General features: G+C 39.1%; 1 protein-coding gene across 1 annotated transcript; it reads right to left on the reverse strand.

Annotated features, from left to right (window-relative positions):
* Positions 1 to 9,038: 9,038 nt before the first annotated feature.
* LOC122021491 (polyadenylate-binding protein 2-like) lies at positions 9,039 to 24,976 on the reverse strand. Its single transcript, XM_042579615.1, has 9 exons — positions 24,501 to 24,976; positions 23,358 to 23,476; positions 22,602 to 23,258; positions 22,444 to 22,521; positions 22,279 to 22,368; positions 19,939 to 20,073; positions 10,002 to 10,184; positions 9,675 to 9,875; positions 9,039 to 9,580 (listed from the first exon to the last, which is right to left on the reverse strand). The coding sequence occupies exons 1-9, from the start codon at positions 24,751 to 24,753 to the stop codon at positions 9,335 to 9,337; spliced, it is 1,962 nt and encodes a 653-aa protein (XP_042435549.1). The 5' UTR covers positions 24,754 to 24,976; the 3' UTR covers positions 9,039 to 9,334.
* Positions 24,977 to 25,484: the final 508 nt, after the last annotated feature.

Raw genomic sequence — 25,484 nt, forward strand, 5'->3', positions numbered from 1 at the left:
TCTATAAACTATAAACTCACTACGGATTACGAAAAAGTATAAAAATTCTAGTAGGCTAGGTCTAACAGTGGGTTTTAAAGCTACGGCGTGTGATTGGAAATTGCTAATAGTAGTGCAATATCCCTTTAACCTCTAACTAAGTTGTCACTAAAAAATAAAATGGTGGTGCTTTGTGTTGTTGTAAATTTAATGATGTTCATTTAAAGAAATCCAATAGGTGCACATGTTCCATGCCAACTGGCATGGAGCAAGAGCTTCATTTTTATTGGTTAAAACTAAGTTTTGACACCATATATAGATTTTATAAACTCAAACCTTGATAAGGAAGGTGATTTTAGAGAAATCCAAATATCGTAGGGTCATCCATGGATTTTGACCAAACCCCACTGATGGACATGCACGTCTCTGATCGTGCCCATTTCAAGTCTTATGAGTTTCTAGTATTCCAAGGACTTCAATGATGTTATCCATTACTAATTTAAAGATCCTTAGAGGTGATCGAACATTACGAAACATCTCAGCCTTATTTTGGACCTGATATGTAACACCCCACCCTCCTCACTACTGGTCTATGAGGGCGGAGCGCTACTGAGCTACTAATTTTACTTAACTATCCTTGTTCACATGTTGATAGTAATTCCTAAAACTCCCGGAGAACTCAAAACATACAATTAACTAGCATCGGAAGACTAAATGGCTCATCTAATACATTCTTAATAAATGGCAATCTTAATAAATTTTTATGCTAGGTCCCAAGGCTTCTATAGTCTAGGCATCACACATCCATCCGCACCTCTTTGTCGCATTCCTTTGTTATAACTTTTCCTTTCCTTTATATGCAGTAAGAGGAAATGCAACTATAAGCAAAAATTGCTTAGTAAGCGCTATCTAACTCACAAAACTCGGATATGTATGTGAATAAAATAAATCTAAAACTGATTTGTGAAGTTTTGAAAATTATTTTCATAATAGATAAAAATAATAATAATTAAACTGCTGATGAGTCCGGCAACTGTACTTGCTATGCGCGCATCCCTAACTAGACCCGAGATAGTTGGTCCCGAATCTAGTAGGGTTTACTAAGTTATCTAAACCTAGGGACGACTATGGGAGCCCAACCCAAGGACAACTAAGAGTCCAGCACAGTGCCATTGATAAAAGTAAAATACTGATTTATAAGTTGATTTATCTTAATTACTTCTTCTTTAAATGTCTTGGCATTTTAACGAGCACCTTGTGTGCCAAAATCCCTAAAGTCTTGACTTTGGGATCTACTTAAGGCCTTGACCTTTTTCTTTCTTTTCTTTATCTTTCTTATACTTGTTAATACCTCTAATAAAAGAATGCTTCTTTAAAAACTGAAATGTTTAAACAAATTCTAACTTTGAAATGCATAAACAAAAATCTGCATACTGTGCTAATGAAAATTTTGCATACTATACTAATCAAGATTCTGCATTCTATGCTACACTATTTCTGTATACTATGCAAACATAAATTCTGCACTATTATACTTAACCAAACTGCACTATAATCTTTTTCTTTAAAAATTACACTATAAGTTCCACCAAAAAACTCACCAAAAATCCGCACTATAAATTCCACCAAAATCTGCACTACACCAAAAATCTGCACTATAAACTTTAAAGAAATCAGCACAATCGGCACTACAAGCTCTAAAGAAATATGCTCTAAAGAATGCATTTTAAGCTCTAAGAAATCCGCACTCATAATTAAAATATGCACTATAAGTCACATAAAATCTGCACTATAAATCAAAATCGCACTATAGGCAATTAAAATTTGCACTTATAAGTTTAAATAAAAATCTGCACTATAAGCAATTAAAATTGCACATAAAAATCTGCACTATAAGCTTAATTAAAATCTACACTATAGCAATTAAAATCTGTATATTATCAAAATCCATCTATAAGCTTAATTAAAATGCACTATATGATGCAATATAAAATCAATAGCAAGTTTAATTAAAATCTGCACTAATTAAGCCTACAAAAATCAAAATCTGCTATATAAATAAAATCTGTACTATAGGCTTAAAAAAATCTGCACTATAAGCGCTTCTCATGCTCTTGAATTCAAGAAAAACAAAGGTCCGAAACTACTCCTACTGCAGGTGAGAAGCACTTACCTTGCTTCTTAGACTCACAACCGAACAAAAAGGGCTTCTAGGACCTTAGTCGGCCGCTGGAGATGATGCCCTAACTCCCTTTCGTTTTCTGCCCGAGCTCCGCCATCGTACGCAGAAGAGGAGAGAATGGTTTAAGTCACGGGAAAACAGAGCATCAACTTATCCCTTTTTATAACTTAATATTTCTGTTAACTCCTTAAATAATTTCGCTACCTTTTCTAAACAGACAAATCCAACATCAACTTATCCCTTTTATAATCCAATATTCTGTTAACTATCTTAAATAAATTCACTACCTTTTCTAAACAGACAAATCCAACATCAACTTATCCCTTTTATAATCCAATATTCTGTTAACTATCTTAAATAAATTCGTTACCTTTTCTAAACAGACAAATCCAACATCAACTTATCCTTTTATAATCCAATATTCTGTTAACTATTTTAAATAAATTTTGCTACCTTTTTTAAATAGAACCGCCTGCTTGACCACTTGGTCAGCCGGATTTGCTTAAGGCTTGGTTTGGCCAAAGGTTGCAGGTTTGAATTTTGGCTAATTTTCTTTATTTTTTGCAACTTGTTTCTTTTGGTAAAAATACCAAACGAACTCCAAAAATTGCATAAAAATTTCTAAAAATCTCTAGAATTTTTCTAAAGCATTTCTAAATATTTTTAAGTAGTATTAGGACTCGAAATGAGGAAATTTGGGTTGTTACATGATATGCTAACATATCAGATCCACGTTGGACCTGATATGCTAATATATCAGGCCCAACGTTGGGCCTGATAGGTTGGGGACCTTGGCCGCTTTGTTCAGTCAATCACTTCCAAAACTTGACACCATCTCTCCCTTCTATTAACTATAAGCTCACTATGGATTGCGAAAAAGTATAGAAATTCCAGTAGGCCAGGTCCAACAGTGGGTTTTAAGGCGACGATTGGAAATTGCTAATAGTAGTGCAATATCGCTTTAACCTCTAACTAAGTTGTCACTAAAAAATAAAATGGTGGTGCTTGGTGTTGCTGTAAATTTAATGATGTTCATTTAAAAAAATTCAATAGGTGTACATGTTCTGTGCCAACTGGCACGGAGTAAGTGTTGGTGCAATCGACCTCCAAGGTTTTAATGTCAGACAAATATGTTTAAGTATGCTTAAGTATGTTTAAGTATGGAATTTGATCTAGGGAAGTCCTAGTTGTAGGCTAGGCAAGGGAAGTCCTAGTTGGAGGCTAGGCAAGGAGAGAAATCTCAGTATATCGTGGAAGCCAGGTGGATAGGTCTGGAGGACTTGATCCCTGGGTAGTCGAATACTGAGTCCTAGTTGTAGGCTAGGTAAGGGAAATCTCGATATGTCGTGGAAGCCAGGTGGATAGGTCTGGAGGACTTGATCCCTAGGTAGCCGAATACTGAGTCTTGGTGAGTGAAGCCAAGTGGAAAAAATCCTTGTGGTGGTAACCTTAGGTCCTGGTGAGTGAAGCCAGGTTGAGAAAACCCTAGGGTGTGGTAACCTTAGGTAACGAGAAGTCTTGGAGGAATGAACTCCAAACAAGGTTGATTGGATGGTTTTCGGTCGACCGCGTGCGGTCGACCGGCCAGCGGATCTTGGTAAATCTAGGTTTAGGTTTACTATTATTTCCTGTATTACTATTATTGTTGTTGGCTAATATGGTATTGCAGGAAAAGTCTTAGTGGATCAGGCGATCAGACACTGAGCAGACAAAAGACTAAACATGTCTGGATGATCATGTTTGGCAGGTAAGTTGAGGTATGCAACTGGAAGAGCTACAGTGAGGTCGGGTTCCTAAAGGGAAAGGGAACAACCTAAGGTCGCTGATCCAACTAAAGAAATCGGGAAGGTTTCTAAGTTGAGATCAAGACAGTCCTAACTGTCATACTCATGCATTATATATTACTGTGCTAACCTTTGTGTTGCAGGGATACTTTGCTTAATACTGTGTTGCAGGTTTGGCCGGATCGGTCGACCGAACCAAGGTGACTTAGCACAGATCAGTTTAATCAGCAACGATCAGATGCAGAAGGAAACTACACTGATCGATCGACCGAACCCGAGGATCGGTCGACCGAACTCGAGGATCGATCGACCGAACCATCAATATTGAAGGCACAGTAAATGCAGATCATGGCAAATCTCGATGAATAGGGAAGGAGCCTGTTCGGTCGACCGAACAGAGGGATCGGTTGACCGAACCTTTGAAGTCTAGTTAATGCAGAATATCGAGCCAGCGTTAGACTCCAGCTGGAAGGAATCGGAGCTGGTTCGGTCGACCGAATAGAGGGATCAGTCGACTGAACAACCTTCTGATCAAAATTCCTGCTCTGCAATCGTCTCGTCTTCATCTGTGCAGCAAGCTACATCATCCGGAAGTGCCGACCTAAGCTAAATCTCCATTTTATTTGTCGGTAAAATTTATTTTAAAGCTTGCATTTGTAATTCATTTAAGCAAGATAGTAGGGTGTTACTATCTTGCTCCATTGTACGTTCTGCTTCTTTCCGAAGAATTTCAGAAAGAAGAGTTATAGTGGTTTGCTCACCGGTGCGGTCAAGGATCGCGAGCCTTCGAGTAGGAGTCAAGCTAGGCTCCGAACGAAGTAAACAATCTGTCTCTTTTTACTTTCCGCTGTGCACGACTTTGATATAAAAGAAAAGATTAGTTTTAAAAAGTGCGATATTCACCCCCCTCCTCTATCGCTTCAAACGATCTATCAGTAAGAGCTTCATTTTTATCGGTTAAAACTAAGTTTTGACATTATATATAGATTCTACAAACTTAAACCTTGATAGGGAAGATGATTTTAGAGAAATCCAAGTACCGTAGGGCCATCAGTGGGTTTTGACCAAAACCCACTGATAGACCTACACATCTCTAATCGTGCCCATTTTAAGTCTTGTGAGTTTCTAGTATTCCAAGGATTCCAATGGTGTTATCTATTACTAATTTAAAGATCCCTAGAGGTGATCGAACGTTACGAAACATCTCAGCCTTATTATGGGCCCGATATGCTAGCATATCATGCCCAACGTGAGCCTGATATTCTAGCATATCAGGCCCAACGTGGGCCTTGTAAGATCCATCCTTAGCCACTTTGTTCATTAATCATAACCAAGATTTTGATCCTGAGATCTAAAATTTCACACCATATTTTACATCTCAAAACAAAAAAATTGCTAGGAGTTGAGATTATTTTTAAAAATTTAAATAGCCTAATACCAACAGTTGGTTCGTGTTATTATTCTAAAATAAAATTCGATCTATAAAAAGAGTAATATATAGAATAAAAGTTACAAATTAAATAACAAATAAAAAATTTAAATGTTATACAAAATATAAAAAATAAATATAAAATAAATTACTAATATATATATTAATATTATAAATAAATTTAAAGAAAATAAAATATAGTGTATAGATTGGGTCTTATATCAGATAATATCAGGCCCGCATTGGGCTTGATATTATCCCATATCATGCTCATAATCAGGCTAAAAATTTTCATAACAGTCGATCACCTATAGAGAGCTTTAAATAAGTAATGCATAGCACCGTTGGAGTCCTTGTAAGACTAGAAACTCAGACCACTTAAAATGGGTTCAATCGGAGAAGTCTAAGTTCATCAGTGGATTTTAACCGAAACCCACTGATGGATCTACGACACTTGGATTTCTTTAATTTCACATTCCCTAGGAAGATTTGAGAAGGGAGAAGCAAGATATGGTGCTAAATCTTAGTTCTAACCACCACGAATGAAGTTCTTGCTCCATGTCAGTTGGCACGGAACATTTCAATCTTATGGATTTCCATTCAATGAACAACACACACCCTGTCGAATTTTAATATCCGGGGATAGCACCTACCATCAATTTATTTTTAACTCAAAAATTAGTTAGATATTTAAGCTAAATTACAATACAATTAGATATTTCCAATGTTCTTGTTGTAGACTTCAAATCAAGTGTTCAACCTAGCCTATTTGAAATTCTAAACTAATTCACAAATCACAATCTGTAGCAAGTTTTTAGTTTATAGAATGGAAATATAGTCTTAGGTTTTAGATATTAGGATCAAAAAATTAGATTGTGATCAGTTGAACAAAGCGAGCAAGGTGCCAACTAATTAGGCCCACGTTGGGCCTCATATGATACCGAATCAGGCCCAACGTGGGCTTGATATAAGAGAATATCAGGCCCAACGTGAGTCTGATATCAGATAATATCAGGCCCATGTTGGACCTGATATTATCCCATATCAGGCCCACAATCGGGTTGAAAATTTTTATAACGGTCGATCACCTATAGAGAGCTTTAAATAAGTAATGCATAACACTGTTAGAGTCCTTGTCTCCTTACAAGACTAGAAACTCATACCACTTGAAATGGGTTCAATCTGAGAAGTCTAGGACCATCAATGGGTTTTGACTGAAACCCACTGATGGACGTACGCCACTTGGATTTCTTTAATTTCACGTTCCCTAGGAAGATTTAAAAGGGAGAAGTAAGATATGGTGCTAAATCTTGGTTCTGACCACCACAAATGAAGCTATTGCTCTGTTCCAGTTGGCACGGAACATGTAAATCTTATGGATTTCCATTTAATGAACAAGGAATTTTAATATCTGGGGATAATAATAACCATTTGTTTTAACTCATAACTTAGTTACTTTGGAGTTCCCAAATTACATGCCTGCTTTATATTTCCAAGCAGACTTGAAACCAGTGTCGAACCTAGCCTATTTGGATTTCTGAAAAATCCCAATGGTTACCAAGTTTTTAGTTTTCATAAGAGAGATATGGTGTGAGGTTATGTTTCTTTTCACTTATCTACACCATCATGGCAATTTGAATATTGTGATGTTTATTTCACTAAGCAATAGTATTGTTATTCTTGTGACAATTTAGTTTAAACATCATATATCATACATACCATTGTATTCAACAATAAATACTACATGAATAGATATAAAACTAACAACACTACATAATTGTACATTTACATTCCCTACTCAACTTTTTTGCTTACAACACTATGGATAATTAATCCAAAGTTTTACAAAACCTGCCCCTAAAAATTGATACAATTACATCAATTCTAATTTTTTTTTTCATGTCTCCTTGTTTGAAGTCCATCTTCATATCGTATAGAAAACATTGATGGAACATTTGTTCTGGATAATTCTCCTACACTAGCTCCATGTCCCATGCAAAAATTTATGTCAAGTGTATTCCATATCTTAGAGAGAATTTATTAGTAATATAATCGTCCCTGATAAAAAAAATTATAAACTAATTTAGCAAAGTTATAAATACATAATGAAGTGATGTTGTACATACTAATTTAGCAAAAACCAATCAACAATGTATATGGTGTACATATTAGATTTTCATAATTTATCAGCAGTTGTGACACAATTCAATTGATATGGACCTAGGGTTTATAATTTTTCATAATTTCAAACACTAGAAAGGGTTGAGCAAGGAAATGGTATATATGGCGTAAAAGAAAGTTTTAAGAAAAATCACACAAGACCTTATTTGATCTCACATCATGCCCATGTTGGGTCTGATATGGAATAATATCAGGTCCATGTTAGGCCTGATATGAGATAATATTAGACCTAATGTGGACCTGATATCATCCCATATCAGGCCCTCATTAAAGCATAAATTCTGGTAACATTGGACCACCACTCAGAGACCTAAATAAGCAATGGATGACACAATTTACCTCCTTACAACACCAGAAAGTAACAACACATTCATTGGGTGTAATCAAACAAGTTGAGGTCCTTAAGTGGGTTTTGGTCTAAACATATTTATGGACCTAGGATAATTGGATTTTTCAAACTCCCAATCCTACGAAGGGTTAAACGAGGAGAATGTACATATGATATCAAATCAAATTTTTGATCAACGAATACAGTGGACCTGATATGATTGCATATTAGACATAATGTCCTAATACCTACCATATCAACTTAACATGCATGAGCAAGGTCTAGCTAAAATCTAGTATCACAGTGAAGCACCTTGCATGTCTTGTTGAATATTTGTTCTCCAGACATCGAATGAAATCATAAAAACGATTTTTTTCATCACTCTTTGCTACCAAACTATAATATTTTTTTTTACATAACAACCTTACAGTAGTAAATTTATACATACATCGCTAAATCTTTAACTGTCTTTTTCTACTAATTTTCCTCTTGCTACAAATTTATTCTTTAACATTGCGGTTCTTAATTGTTGTTGTCCTATGAACTCTTCTCTTGAAATTCTTGTTTTGCAATGCCGCCAAACATCTCGAGAAAGTATAACAAGCGGAGGAAGTTCATAATCACTTCGTGTTTATAAGACCAGTAAGAGGGATGGAGTGAGAGAGAGGGTGAAAGGGCATGCATCCAAATCAAAAATTAATTTTCAGTTAAAAATGTGGTTTGAATACTTAGAAAATGGTGATTGACAAAAGGAAATTGACGGGAGGGGTAAAAGGAGAACTTCATTTTTGACGTGCGTCATTTGGTATAAACAAAACTATGATACATATTTTGATAAATACATAATTCTATCTATGCGTTTTGGTAAATTACCATAATATTTGCTTTAGGTTTCGTGCCTTTCATTTAATAGTCAGATTCTTTCGCACCCGAATCCGTTTGGTTTTTGGAACGAGCCTGAACCATCGAGAAGTTTGAGCACATCCAATCCGATAACTCGAATAAGAGACCGGACTGGGTCCCTACTCTGACCCGGCAAAGAGCTCCAGCAGCCGGATACTAATCTCTTCAGGCGAGAGCCTGGCCTCCGACGCCATGAGACTGGAGGCGTAGGCATCCACATCGAAGAATGAGTTTCATGCACGAGCATCAACATGGAAAAAGTGAAGAGGCACCACTAGTCATTTGATTGGCGCATAAAGTTAACAGAGAGATGTTCTGTACCCTGTTTGGGTTGTTATTAAGCTGCAATCTTTCAAGTTGACATGAACTTGAAAGTTCTTCGGGAAAGATATCAGAAGCTGTTATCACCCAAAAAAAGAAAAAGGTTTCTAAAAGCTCTTCTTACTAAACGATAACTAAATAAATAGCCAAATAAGTACCAAAGTCTTCTCGAAGATTAACGCCAGCCAAAGTCACGGCCACAAACTCACTTAGCATCGGCAGTTAGATCAGGAGACAACATTATTCAATGACAATGTTGCCAACCGGTCAACTGGTGGGAAATCTTGCTGCTGCTGCTGAGCCACACTTCTCAAGACTTCCATAGCCTCTGCTACTTTTGCACTTAAAGCTTCGGGAGACTCCAGCAAATGGAGCACTTCAGTTTGATCCATTTCCAAGAGCATCCCGGTCACTTTGGCAGCATGGTCATGTTCCAGCTGATCCACAAGTGGGTACAAGCTCTCACCCAGCAACTGCGCATAAAAATAAAAAAATTGTAATGTTCGATGAAAATCTAAGAATCCGGTTTGAATTGGAATAGGAACAAAACAAATTATCATGGCATGCCGTTCTCTGCTGCTGTGGTGTAGCTTTTGCAAGAGCTGATGTTAATTCTCCAATAGGAATAGCCTGTGAAATTCCTGCGTCCCTCACGGGCATAGCACCCATGTCATATGGGACAGAGAACATCCCTCCGGCCATGCCAGGAAGTTCTTGCATGTTACGCCCTGCTGGATATCGATAGGGACGTCCACCCCTTGAAAGCACCTGTTCAATATATTAGTATAAGCGATACAAGAGGCTTTTTGCATTATTGATTGTTAAGCATAGCATCTATCATTTGAAAAGAAACCAAAAAAATAAATGCAAAATACCAAAAAAGGAATTAACAACCTGCTGTTGAATCATTGGCATAGGCTGCTGTTGAATCTGGTGCACTGGACCTAATGGTACACGCCTACCACCAGGGCGCTGAACTTGCTGACTTTGTTGGACCATCGGCATAAAGAAATTGGGGAAGGGCGCAGCTCCATGTCTCATCCCCGGAACAAGTGGCTGCTGGAAGCCGAATCCAGGCTGTGATAAAGTTTTATCGTTATATCACTTACAATTCAGAGTCAGAATGCAATAAAAACCGTTGCTTCACATTCAATCTTATATTGGTATCGTTGAAAATCATTCGGACATATGATAGAAGATTACTAGTCATTACTACAACTGAAGGCATGGAAATAATATAAATCATTATTTCAAAAATAGTTGAGACAAATGCAACCAGCAGTTGTGCAGTATATTAATAAACAAACTATATCTAAAGGACTTTCAACTGAAGGTCCAAAACTCAAATCCATATAATGGCATTATTAGGACGGGTTTAGCTTCTCAAACGAAGATTGTCTCACATCTAATATATTATGGTGTAGGGACCACCTCGTTAAAAAATAATTGAAATATACACAATTTGATATTGATTATGATGATGAAATCATTGTTAAAAGAGTTCACAAAGAATATGTAATGCACAATCTATATATTGATCAGGACGTGTAAATTTTCTTTTCTACAATTTGCATTGGTTGTTTAACATGCATTATTATGATATTTGCTGTCTTATATTTATTGTTTAGATTCAGATGCAAACTATTTTATAGAAAATTATAAATTTTAATTTAATAGTTAAGTGAAAGGTGTATGTTGAATATGGTAACTTAATTATAGGGATCGTGATTGATTAGCTTGATTGTGATTGATTGTTGATTCTGTTCGAGTGCTGAGTCGATGGACGCTGGGGACGTGGCGCTCCTGTTGATTAGTCGAAGACTCCAAAGACGTAGATCCCTTGCCGCCGTAGACCTGCAAACACAATGACGAGTCGAGGAGGGGTTCCCCGACGATGGCCCTCTGACGCTCAAGTCAAATCTCCGACAGAAAGATGTAGAGCAACGAAGCGAGAACTGTAGCTACAGTAATGAAGTGAGCATACCTCCGTCGAAGCCTGGGGGTCCTTATACAGGGCTCCCCAAAGGCGCGTGCACGTCCCCCGAGGCATGCACGTCCCCCGAGGCATGCACGTCCCTCAAAGCATACCTGGAATGAGTGTGTCGGAAAAGCGTGTCTGACACCATACCTCAATAGTACGAGCATATCCTTGACGCGACAGTGGAAGCTTCCACCATACGATTCTCTATCTGACTCTGCTACCGACCATGCCGCCTGTTGGCGACGTTGCTTCCTAAGAAGATATCGCCAAAACTGCTCCCCTTGGCCCTTTCCGGGCTGAGCGGGGAAGCCGCTTGCTGTCCTAGCTGGCAGCCTGACCGGGCCGAGTGTGATGTCCGCTCGGCCATGATGCACACCGGGCCGCCTGTATGCCTCGACTGCATAGCCGGGGACATGTCCGCTCGGCAAATATCCTCCCTACATGCCTGAGCTTTTGAGCGTCGGAAACTCGAGATTAATCCAAGCTGTAGTAGTGCTGTGCCAGGTACTCCCTCTGTCCGATCGGGGAAGTGAATGGCCCGTTCGACCGAGCTCCTTTGGCATTGACCGCATTGACCTTTTGACCTTCCACATGTCATTGACCCTCCTCGGGCGGAGAGCCCCCTCCCATAGCCGAATCACGTGCCTCCCCCTCAAGTCTAGTCGAAGGAGGCTAAAAGTCTGACTGATTGGACAAACTCAGTCTATGGCTCCGTCAGCCGTTCAGTCGTGCTGCTGAAGAGGATCCGACCGGCCCGTAGAAGCCGCTCGACGAAGCACATACCGGCACTTCACAAAAAATTTCATTTTCCCATGTCCCTGTCCGCAAGCGGTCAAAGCTGATGTCACTCGGATCTCCTCGGACTTCGTGCAGATCGTCCTCATTAAACCGAGCGCGTGGCCATGCCCGACCTTAAATGCCCGCCTATGGTGGCCATGTGGCATCGCTGCCGTCACCCTACTATCGAAGGGCCAGGGGTGATGTGACGGGCGGCGGTTCAAAATCAACAGTTGGATGCGATCGTCGGCTCTCGTGACCTAGATCGGACGGCTCTGCTCGATCGAGCCAGGTCTTTATAAAGTCACCACACCGCCTTTTGTTTCATTGTTGCTGCTTTTGTGTTCGCGTGCTCCGACGACTTTGCGTTTAGCGCTTCGACGATCCTTCGTCTAGTGCTTAATCTCCAGCTTCTCTTCTCCCTCAACGCTTCTCCGACCAGTAAGCTTCTTGACTATTATCTTCGCATTCGTTGTGGGTTCTTGTCCTCTGTTTCTTTTCACCGTTTCATTTGGTGAGCTTTTTCCTGTTCCTCTTGCTTTCTTGCTCTCCCGACGATCTTTTTTAGCGACCCTTCAGCCTCTCCGTTTACCCACCATGGCCAGTTCTTCCTCCCAGCCGCTCGACCCTGCTCCTGGTCCATTGTACACCACCATGGAAACCTGATTCAACGAGGGCGACGTGGCGAGCCTGATAAACGCCTTTGACCTCCTGGCCAACCATGAAGTAGTTCCGGCCTCACCTTTCGACCGACCACATGACCCGCTACGTGGCGCGATTTGCTTTTTCTGTGATCAATTTATGGTCGGCCTGCGATTCCCTGTCCATCCCTTTATTATTGAAGTCTGTAACTATTTTAGTCTCCCGCTCGCCCAGCTTGTCCCTAACTCCTTTCGCCTCCTGTGCGGGGTTGTGGTACTGTTCAAGGTCCACAACATTCCCCTCAAGACTCAAATATTCCACTACTTCTACTACCCTAAGCAGTCCGAGCTGGGCACTTATCTCTTCCAGTCTCGGATCGGCTTAGTCTTTTTTGATAAAATGCCCACTTCCAATAAACATTGGAAGGACTACTTCTTTTATATAAGGCTCCCCGAGCTGCCTCCTTTCCGAACCAAGTGGCAGGTTGGACTCCCCCTCCCCTCGAGCTGAAGAGGTATAAGACCCGGCCGGACTACCTTCATGCAGCCAACATACTTGTCGGCCTGAAACTCGACATCCACAAGCTGTTACCAGAGGGCGTCCTATATATGTTCGGACTAAGCCTGATCCGAACGCCTCTCCCGGGCGGCATAGGTAAGGAATTCCATTCGACTTTTTCCTTTGGGTCTAACTCATTTTCCTTTTTTCTCTTACAGCTAACACAATGATGAAATCGATAGTGCTTGGCATGCTGAAGGCTAAGGCTGCCGAGGCCGAGGCAGCCGCTGCTAAGGAGATTGAGCGACATGGCCTTGCGCCGGTCGGCTCTAATAAGAGTGAGAGTGAGGAAGCTACTACTACTGGTGGTGGTCCGCCGCCCGGACATCACATATTGAGGTTGCTGGGGAGGTTGCCCCCTTCGACGTGCAACCGGGCGCTCGACCCGAAGAAATCGAGTCTGCTGGCGATGAAGAGCCACTGAACAGACGCAAACGACGCCGAACGGGCATGCCAACCCGTTCGACTTCCTCGACGGTGAGAGCGTTCGAGGGGACGAGTGTCCCCCTCCCGGCCACGGAGACCGTGGAAGCTGTCTCCTCCGATAGGACACCCTCGCAGTGCGACCTCCCGTCTGATCCAATCGCCACTCAGTCGCTCAACATCTTGCCCCCCACTCGCAAGAGGATTCTTCGGTCAAGAATCCATTCCATTCCGACCGACCCCTCCTTCAGCCCGGTGGTATCTGCTCCGTCCACCCAGAGTGATCGTTGGTCGATAAAGGCGACCTTGCATCTCCCGACTGAGGAGCTTCTGTTGACTGCTCTTCTCCACCACCAGGAAGAACAGGGCGGTCAACATCAGCTAGGGCCAGATCGACCTCCACATTCTTCTCCTCCAGGTCAGCGACGGCCCTGTTCTTCCTGGTGGTGGTCAGATTGATCTTCTAGTCATACGACTTGACTTGGGTCTCGAGCCGACCCACCATGGTCTACAAGCCGGAGGAGTTTAACGTCGATCTCTAGTATGTTACATGAGGGTATCCCATGCTCATGTCTTCATCATATTTTCTATGTGCCTCGCATATTTGGTTGTGTTTATTTTGTTCATGATTTTACTCCTGGCTTGGATAAATTATCTCCTCGCTCCATTAAATGCATCTTGCTTGGGTACTCTCATACACAAAAAAAAAAGGATATCGTTGTCTTGATTCACTCACGTAACACAGTTGCACCTGTGATGATATGTTTTTTGAGTCACAACTATACGTTTCCCCCCATCTTGCTCAATCACCGGATACATCAGCTTCTCTATTACCAATCCCACCATCTATGTCTTCCACTACAAATACTCAGTCTCCCAAACCATTATAGGTGTATGCGAGGCATTCTTGGCTAGAATCTATCTCATGTCCCACGCCTCCTCGCCCTACAACTCCTAGTGCTCGTTGCCCCTTCGATATTGATCTGTCCATTGCTCTTCGTAAAGGTATTTGTTCTTGTACTACTCATCCTTTGTCTAACCATATCTTGTTTGATTAACTAGTCCTACATTCTGCGCTTTGTTGTTTCTCTCTCATCTACAGAATGTTGGGACAATTTCCCTAGGTCATGTTTGACCAATTTGACTAAGCTTGAGTTGAGCCAAGCTTGAGTCGGGAATTGAGTTTTGATGTTTGATAATGGATGGAGATTGCTGGAGCAATCGTCTGATTGTGGAGATGGTCAAGGGATTGACCAAGTTGATGAAAAGACAAGTTAAGTGGTCAGTGTTGACCAGAGACTTGATCGGGTAAGTCCTAATTGGAGTTTAGGAAATGGGAAAGTCCTAACTGGAGTTTAGGTATCTGGGAAAGTCCTAATTGGAGGTTAGGCAAGAGAGAAGTCAAGTAGGTCAAGATTGACAGGAGACTTGACTGGGAAAGTTCTAATTGGAGATTAGGCAAAGGTAAGTCCAACAAGAAGGTTTGCAAGAGTGAAAATCCATGTAGGTTAGTGTTGATCAGACTTGGTAGTGAAAGTCCTGATAAGTGAGATCAGACAATTGGAAAGGCCTAGTATAGCTAGGCAAAGGGAAAGTCCTGGTGAAAAGCCAGGCAACTGGAAAGTCCAAGTGTGATCTTGGCAAAAGGAAAGTCCTGGTAAGGAGCCAGGCAATTGGAAAGTCCAAGTGTGATCTTGGCAAAAGGAAAGTCCTGGTGAGGAGCCAGGCAATTGGAAAATCCAAGTATGATCTTGGCAAAGGTTGTAAGTCCAAGCATGTGGTCTTGGCAAGGTAAGTCCTAGTGTGACTTGGCGAGGAGAACCCGACAACTAGGATGAGGCCGATGGAAGCTCCAGAAGGCAAGGCGTGAAGGATGGGGAGATATCCGAGGGACGCAAGACTGATGGAGGAGACTAGAAGGCTAGTTCGAGGTTGGTCAGGAGTGACCAAATGCTAGGCATGGAGACCCAACAAGTCACGGTTAACCGGGAGTTGGGTTTGGGAGTTTGGACTTGAGTTTGAGTCAAGTCCAAGCTGGTCAATCGATCGGGCGATCGATTGAACTAGGGACCAATCGATCAGTGGATCGATTGGAGTGTGCTGCGAAGGAAGAAATGACCCAATCGATTGGGACCATATTTCGTGAGCACAAAGCCCTTCCCAATCGATCGGGCGATCGATTGGGGAGCTGCCAATCGATTGGAGATGAATTCAATCGATTGGAGCTACTGTATAAAGCCCAGGCGGAGCTTTTTCTCAACAGAACTCTTGCGATCTTTTGCGCCCTTCTTCAGCGATTCACAGCGAGCTTCTCCGATCTACTTACACCAGTTCTTGAAGGCACTTGGGGAGTTTTTCCAAGGTTCAAGAGGCGACGACAAGCACAAGTAAGCAAAAAGAGGAGTGTGTTGCGTTGTATTTTTGTTTCCTCTTGTTGTATTTGTGTTGTGTTGTGTGTGAGTGTTGTACGAGGCTTCTCCGCCTCCGACTGTGACCGAGAAGGAGGTTTCATAGTGGAGTGAGCGTGTCGTGTGGATCCTTGGATTAGTCACCTCATCTTGAGGTAGATACCAAGTAAACCCTAGGTGTTAGCATTGGTTGTTTTTGTCTTTGTATTCCATTGTATATCATCAAGACGCAACCGATGAGCACACGACGAGACACTATTCACCCCTCCCCTCTAGCGGACATCAAGGTCCCAACACAGAAGTCTCGATTTCCTACTCTGAGACTTATCAATACTCTGCTTGGCGAACTGCACCATCATCCGCTATTATTGTTGCTTGTCGTTGGGTGTTTACTCTAAAGTATAGAGTTGACGGTACTATTGATCGATACAAAGCTCGTATGGTAGCTAAAGGATTTACACAAACTTATGGTATTAACTATTTTGAGATGTTCTCTCCTATTGCGAATCTGAATTCTATTAGAGTTCTGTTCTCCTTGGCTGTCAATCAATCATGGCCAATGTTTCAGCTAGATGTGAAAAATGCATTCCTTTATGACGATCTGCATGAGACCATTTTTATAGAACAACCTCCAAGGTATGTTGCTCAAGGGGAGAATGCTTCTTTGGTTTGCAAACTTAAAAAGACTATTTATAGTCTTAAACAAAGCTCAAAGTTTGGTTTGATAAATTCAATAATATAATTAGAGTTGTTGGCTTCAGGAAGTGTAAATTAGATCATTCTATGATTATCGTTTTTATCATTTATGTTAATGACATCCTAATATCTGGCTATGATATACGTGGGATTGACAAAACTAAGAAATATTTAGAGCAACACTTTGTTCCTGAGGATATGGGGCGTCCCAAATATTTCTTGGGAATTAAAATTTCTCAAAGTCTGAGTGCCAATGGAAGTATGCTACAGATGTACTCATAGAAACTGGATTGCATGAAATGAAGTCGATTGATAATCCTATGGATATCAATCCAAGTGTTTGGGATGATAATGGGAATTCTTTAAGCAAAAGGTAAAATATAGACAGCTTGTTAGGAAACTCATTTACTTAATAGTAACGAAACCTAACATCTCCTTTACACTGGGAATGGTCAGTCATTTTATGGATAAGCCTAAGCAAGTTCATTGGGATGTTGCAATCATAATTCTTAAGTACATCAAGAAATCTCCAGGGAAAGGGTTGTCATTTAAGAGAAATGGACACCAAAAGATCGAAGTCTATTCTGATGCCGACTATGCTGAATCAAAGACCAACAAACGGTTCACTTCTGGATATTACACTTATGTAGGGAGAAATCTAGTAATATGGCAAAGTAAGAAACAAACTACCATTGCTAGATCAACTGTCGAAACTAAATACAGAACCATAGCTCACACTATAACTAGATGTTATGGCTAAAGAATTTGCTTGAAGAATTAGAATCCACCTGCACTGTGATAATCAAGCAGATATTCATATCGCAAGTAACCCAGTTTTTCATTAGAGGACTAAATATATTGAGGTTGACAGTCACTTTATTCGTTAGTGTGTAATGAGCCAGAAAATTTCTATTCCATTCACATCGTCGTCCAACCAAGTTGCTGATGTCTTCACTAAAGCATTAGGAGAAAAACGATTCTTCAAACTTTGTGACAAGCCTGATATGATTGACATATATGCTCCAGCTTAAGGGAGGTGTTGAATGTGGTAGCTTAATTACAGGAATTGTGATTGATTAGCTTGATTGTGATTAATTGTGATTAGCAATTGATAGACATAATTATAGGGAGTCTTATGTATATAAATAGCAGTGTATTTGATAGAAAAGATAATGGAGATATACTTTTTTTCTAAAATACAATGTAAATTTTAATTATTAAACCTACATTTTTGGTAGGTGTCCAGAAATTTATGTTAATTTTTTAAATATAGATAAAATGTATCCAGATATTGGATGTGTTCTATGTGTTCCATTGCATATCACGAACATGCACTTTTTAGATCCTCTAAATACTATTAAACATATAAAATAATCATGTTTGTAATTTTGTCATTATCTAGGACACAGAAATCTCGAGTAACAAGGATGAAGATCTAAGCAAGTAAAAAAACAAGACTTGTAAATTTCCTATAGAAACTAGAAACTCTGGAATCACAAAGAAATTATATCAGATGAAGGCACGAAGTAGCATCTCACTGTCATCAATTCATGTAAGATTCAACTGATTTGATAAATGGATAGTACTCCCTTCACTGAACTATATACAAAAATATAGCACCAATATTATTTAAATCTCTAAATCAATTAGTAAAAATACTTTGGTATCTCCACCTCTCATATCTTTGTCTCTTTTTTATTCAATTTGTCTAAGTTGGAATTTAGTAATCGTCTTTAAATATGTTAATATTATAATCTAATTTCTCACATTTTTATCACATATTGGAATTGTACTCAATTGCTATAGGATTTCTTCATGGCACCTCATGTGTACTACAATGACTTTTTATACTCATTTTAATTGCCTAATACTTTGATCAATAATGTAATATAAAACACAAACTCCAAAAGCCCATATATTCTTATAAATAACCAATGATGATTGTAATACAGTGTTTCAGATCCCAACAAAATTAACAGAGAAATAGAATGGACTGAATAGACAATACTTGACACTCTCTCTGAACATCAAGACAAGAACTTGTTTGCTCCTTGAGAAAAGAAATACTAGAATTATTTGATGCTACTAATGAATGTTACTATTAATAACCGAGTATGATCAAACAATTGATATAATTAATCAACCATAAGTCAGCATGAGAAAGAAGTTATATTTTTTATGAAAACACACACACAACACACTTAGAATATGACATAGATGGAACTATGCATAATAGAAAAAAAAAAAAAGAGAAGAAATTGCAGTACTTGCCTAAAAATAATGTATATATAAATACTAGTGGCATCATCAGTTTGGGCATGATTTTAACATAAACCCTTTTGGACGATGTGCCACTAAGTATTTCACATGACACTTACATAATGACAGTTTGATCTAGACTTCTCGCCTAGGACTAATCAAGCTAAAATCAGCTTCCTTTTGGTTCCCAACATAAGATTCAGAATGTCGCCTAGGACTAATCCAGCCAAAATCAGCCTCGTTCTATGGCAGAAAGTTGGCAAACTTAGAAGAGGGTTACACCTCTGGCAGCCAGTGGAATATTTATAGGCATCAATCATCCATCTCACAACATTGATTAAGATTTGGCATGGTTTATATTGGGGAAAGAGGGTGATTGGAGGAAAAAACTTGAATTGCTTTCTTAGGAGGGAAAAGAGCACTTGCTTTGCATTTTATCCCACAATCACACCTGCCAATCGACTAACATTATCTCCACCACAACCTAGAAACCCAAACCAGCGCTCCGCTACTCCTAAATATGCAATCCTACTAATGGCTCCACTAGCCCTAAAGCAAGCAGCACAAATAAGCACCGAGGCAGAAAAAGGTGACTGAAGGCCAGAATGAGGAGAAAAATAGGAGAAAGTTCATTCTGGCAGAAATAATTGAGAGATAACCATCTTTCTTTCATGTCCTTTTAATCCCGAATCCAAATAAACATATGCTAAATGAAACCATCTAATCTTAAGATGGAAAGTTAGATTAAGATGGCAAAAAAAATTACAAAAGGCAGAAATTCATAGTAAAGTAAAGCTATACATACAATGACCAAAAAAGTAAAGAAGTTTTATTATGTCACCCGTTTCAAGATTTAGAAAAGTGAAAGAAAGAATATGTTTAGAATAATAATCACGGCAGGAATGTCTTCCAAATTCTTAATCACCATTAGGCAAATAAAAAATTTCCAAAATTTCAAATTAGAATTTTCATATTGATAGAAAATTTTGATTAAGAATAATATTTTTTTTTAAGTCAATAGTTAAAAACAAAATTAATCTAACATACGATTTACAGTGGTAGAAATAACAATTATATATCTCCTTACCTGAGGAACTAGTCCAGGTGGTGGTTGACCATAGAAAAGTGGCTGCCCTAACCCAGGAGCGCCAGGAGGATATAATGGAACACGAGGTGCAATTGAAGCTTGCATGGCCACTGGACGCATTTGCGAAAACTGAGCCTGTAACCAACAGTAAATCCTTGATCAGCAAAGATATAGTTAATCTAGGAGTACATAGAGAGACAATAGACAAACAAAAATTCTAGAAACCAGAATAATACTGAAAGTTTCATTTTTACAACACCTTGCTACAGTAAAAATTGTATTATCAACTCTCGAGGAATTCTAACAGTTGAGAACAATAAAATATTGCTAGAGTTAAGAAAGAAGGAAATGCTAACAGAAGACTGAATTGTCGGTCATTTTACTAAGAGAGGGGGAGTAAATGTTAGAAACGATATATTATAATCAATTTCATCTTAAATCAAGTACACAAATGAGTAAAATTTAAAAAAAAACGATGATAAGTGGAATTTTAATATTGGCAATGCATGAGATAAAGAAAGGAAACACTTAAAATTTGTATACAAATCTCACTTTTTGCAAGTCCTCACCATCTTCCTTTCCTTTTTTTAGACCTCTCTTCAGCTTCTTCACTCTCCTTTAGCCTCTATTTTTTTGTATGCCTTTTTGTGTATTTTGGGGGTTTAATTAAGTGGCTGAGATTTCTGAGTTTAACGTATAAAATACAGAACAACTATTGTTGATTCGCTCAATTGAAATAGGAAGGGGAAGTAGAAATCAAGTGGACTGCGCTACTTTTTTCCTGCAACCACTCACAAGTTTCACTACATAGACAAATGTATGCGAATTAGCATAACTTGCAGCAGATGAGGAGCATGAGATTGAAGAAGATAGAAGGGTTAAGGCCGAGAACAAAGCAAGAAACAGAACCTACAAAGATCAAGCATTATGGTGAAGAAAAGCATTGGTAACAAAGCAAGCAACGACAAAGCAGAACAAGGAAGAGAACTGCAAAGGATTCGTTATGGTTGCATAGAAAGGGGTACACTTGCATTTGGATCTGGCATTAATGATGGTGTAATGAAGAGACGATAGCAAATCAGGTTTTTCCAGCAAGACATACTGGGAGGATAAGGGTGAAAAGAAAAAGAAAGTTGCAATTACTCAAATAGTACCCCAACATTAGAGGATGTGCAAATTGGGCCCCTTTGTTCCAAAATGTCCAAATTAAGCCCGTCATTATTAATGGACCAACCAAAATACCTATTCATCAAATTGTTCTGATTTTCAAATAATTCAACTTCAGAAAAATTAGAAAGAAAAAAATACTGCTTATTTAATTTACTTGCTCCTCTTTAGTTGTAGAAAGGGAAAATAATTGAATTCATTAATTTTATTTTGACGACCAAGTTTTTTCAAAAGCAACTTACTTGCATTAACCATCCCTTTTTTAGAAGTTTAGAAAATATCAAAATAGATTTACCAATTAAACTAAATGGAGATTTGGGTCCTATTTAAATATTTCTTACCCACACAGCTATTTCACCATACAACTTAATACAAAATCAAAATTGTATGGTGAAACAATAAAGGTTATTTTGGTCCATAAAAATTGGTAGGGCATTTTAACTTTTGGATGAGGGGCCTAATTTGGGCATCTCCCAACATTAGGGGCAAATTTGAGTATTTCTCAAAAATTAAATTATGGGTTGACAACGATGAAGGACTATTTTGATAAGGACGAAGTGGTCTGAAAAGGAAAGGGCATCATCTCTTTGCCTACAGTGATGAAAATAAAATAGCATCACAAGATATGGCAGGGCACTGAGGGGATAGAGGAACAAGATGACAGTAGCCATAGGGCACTGAGGGGATAGAGGAACAAGATGACAGTAGCCATAGGAGAGAAACTGCACAAGAGAAACCAAAATTCAGATTGCATTGATGATCAAGAAAAGGGAGTCTGTGTCATCTTTTTGACCTTGCAGATTCCCACTCGAGGATTGAAGAAGGAAACCCAGAAACTTGGAGAGCCTAGTCTAATACCAAGTTGTTTGGAATGAAATATTGTATAGCATTGCAACAAATGTATCTATAGCTTTTAGACATAATTATAAAATTTAGGAATAAGAGTAGGTATGCCTTTGATTAGGTTACACTTAATATTTTTATCTATCACTAACAAAATAGTTCTTTACTACCACGAAGGATTAAATGACACTGTTTGTGGGAATTTATAGGTTTTTGAAATCTGCTCCTAAAAAGTTAGATTGAAAAACAAGCTTACTGGCAGCAACTTAATTGTTAATATGCTCAAACAATAAAAAAAAGTTGATCAAATAGTAACATTTGAGAAATTACCTGCAATATTGCTCTTCTATCTTCCTTGCGTTGTGCAACTGCAACATAAAGTGGTTTACTGCCGACCATTTTTCCATTCATCTCTGATAGCTATTATAGATTCACTCAAGAAATCAACAAACAATAAGACAACTAAAAAACAAACTAACAACAGATTTGACATACAGCCCGAGATGCATCTTCAGGAGACTGGAATGCGACAAATCCAGATCCCTTGCTCTTACCATTATTGTCACGCATGACCTGTAAATCACCAAAATGCATTAGCCAAACAACAAAATATAGTGGAATAGGCAATCAACTAAAGGTTGACAGAAAAGGACCTTGCAAGAGGTGATTGTCCCAAATCCAGAAAACAGTTCTCTTAAGCTATCATCGCCAATGCTATCATCCAAATTCTTTAAGTATAAGTTTACTCCTTGGAATTTTTCAGTAGACTCCTGCTTACTTTTTGCAAATTTCTCTTTAAGTTCTTGCTCTCTTTCAGACTTCTTTTGGGCTTTACCAACATACCATTCCTTATCATCAAATTTCTTACCATCAAGTTCCTGAACAGCCTGAGCAGCAGCTTCAGGATTCTCAAAATTGACAAAGCCGAAACATTTGGATTTTCCATCTCCCTCCTTCATCACAACACAACTGGTGATCTTCCCAAATTCACCAAAAACTTCCAGTAGAGTATCCTCTGTGACAGATTCTGAGAGATTTTTTACAAATACATTATTAAATTTAGCACTGTTAGCAGCCCCCTCCCTCTCCTGTTTACGAACAAATGGCCCAACGAATACTTTCTTATCATTCATGAGCATGCCATTTAGCTTCTGGATTGCATTTTGTGCTGCCTCCTCTTGTTCAAATTGGACAAATCCATACCCTTTTGAGTGACCAGATGGATCTGTAGCAATCTTGCATGACAGAATGTTACCAAAGACTGAAAATGTATCTTGTAGTGCTTTGTTGTCTATAGACTTGTCCAGATTCTGCCAGAAAAGAACAAAGTTAATGACCATATATAATGAAGGTTCGACATTGACACTTAGTGCTCAGATTCCTGATTATTCTTTATTATATTTTCATACCTTGATAAAAATGTTTGCGGACCCACTTTTGCGCACACTAGGGTCACGATTTGAATACATTATACGAATAGTCTTTCCATTAAGAAGTGTAAAGTTAAGAACTTCAATTGCCTTTGCCGCTGCCAATGGAAACACAAAAAAGTGAAGGACAATTCACACATAGCCTTTTCACACTTCGAGTGAACCAAATGATATGTGGTACAAGAAAAAACCATAATGAAAATTGGATCAAGTTGCAATGAAGGGAACAAGCATGATTGGGTGTGAATTTTGATATGTCAAACCTTAATAGGATGAATGCATATGGACATGAGTTTGCAGATGCATATTCCAATTTTTCAACAGCATATATCAGGCATCAATATCCAGTAGTCTGATATTCTGATAGAGGTAATACAAAGGAACAGAAGAGTAAATGAGAAATATTATTTTTTTTGCAATGAAGAAAAATGAGTCCCCATATAATATAATTGAATTTGATGTATCTATAGAACACTACCAGTACTGCGCAGCTCATTGTGATAAGTCTCCAAAAAGCCTAAAGGAAATACAAAAGGAAAAAATATCTATTTAAATTGCTATTTGAAAAGAGTAGGTTGCATTTGACTATTTATTTTGAAAAAGGGTATTCAATCTTCTATTGGTAGCTTGGAGGATTACAGACATACACTACACTAGAGAATGTAAAAAAAAAAATGTTTACTGATCCGAGTGAAGCTCTACTACTAAGCAGCCCTCTAATTATATACGTCTTCATAAAAAAAATATATGACATTAATTTTTTCATCACAAAACAAAATACGCACACGGATAAAAAGCAGAAGTTGCTAGAGATCCAAATATGTTCGTTAACCGAGTAACACGAGCAACCTATCTAATCAATCGTATTGCGCACAGCTATCTAGGTCGAGGATAATCAACATTGGTCCAACAAAGGATTGGAAAACATTGATAATAGCAAACATCGTGAATGGGTTATAGGACTTCGTATTAGAAACCATAATGAACCAACTTAAGCATTTGCAATTTACTCCTAATGAAGGATAAACAAATGTAACATGCCAACGCAAACGTAACGACCGAAGGCGAAGAATGGAGAAAGAATTAACAACATGACGGAAACGAAGTCAGTGAGCAAAATACCATCCGCGGGATCGCTGAAGTTCACGTAGGCGTAACCAAGTGAGCGGCGAGTGTTGATATCGCGACACACGCGGACAGACACAACCTGCCCGATCTGGCTAAAGACATCGTACAGATGCGCGTCCGTGACGCCCAAATCGAGGTCGCCGACGTACAACGACGTCGAGGCGATCTGGAACGCGGTACCGCCTGATACGACTGCCGCCAACGGGCTGGAAACCACGGCGTGGGGCTGAATCTGTACTTGCGCCATCTCGCCCTCCAACCTAGACAAGCACAAATGCTGCTCCTCCACGGCTCCTACACGAACCCTTAACGATGTAACGCAAGACGAAGACTGTAAATGAGAGGATTCCGATTGATGGATCGGAGATCAGGCGATAAATTTTTTTTTTTCCTCCTATTTTTGGATGAAACCGATAGGTGATGGAACGGTGGCCGCTAGAAACTGCACAGCGGTACGCCCTTTGGCGGCTTTTCGTAGCGGTTTAAATAGGTCGATTTTCACAAACCCTAATGGAGACGATTTTCCTCGATCTCAACCGCTCGATTTAAATGGTCGAGCCACATCGGCCGCACAATTTAGCAGTCCGGATACGTGTCGTAACGAGGTCTTTGTAGAAGCTACGACCTACGCGTCCCAGCTCACTACGACGAGGATGAGGAGGATTGCCCGTGATGGGACAGACAGCGTTCGGGGTTTTTCAGGACAAATATCTGAAGGTCACTTTTATTTGAACCGTCCATTAGTTCATAGTACATCTCATGTTTTATTAATTATAAAAATAATGGGTCATCCTTAACCATAATACGTTATGAATGATCTAAGTTGAACAATTTTAATTAGTGTATATAATAATTATAAATTATAGCTGTTATAACATAAATTATAGCTGTTAATTTTAATTTTAATACATTTAGATTAATCGAACGAGAAGAGGTAAATTTGATTGATTGTGGTTTGAAGGTTGTGACGAACGTCAC

Source organism: Zingiber officinale, chromosome 1A (assembly GCF_018446385.1).
Source record: "Zingiber officinale cultivar Zhangliang chromosome 1A, Zo_v1.1, whole genome shotgun sequence".
Classification (NCBI taxonomy): domain Eukaryota; kingdom Viridiplantae; phylum Streptophyta; class Magnoliopsida; order Zingiberales; family Zingiberaceae; genus Zingiber; species Zingiber officinale.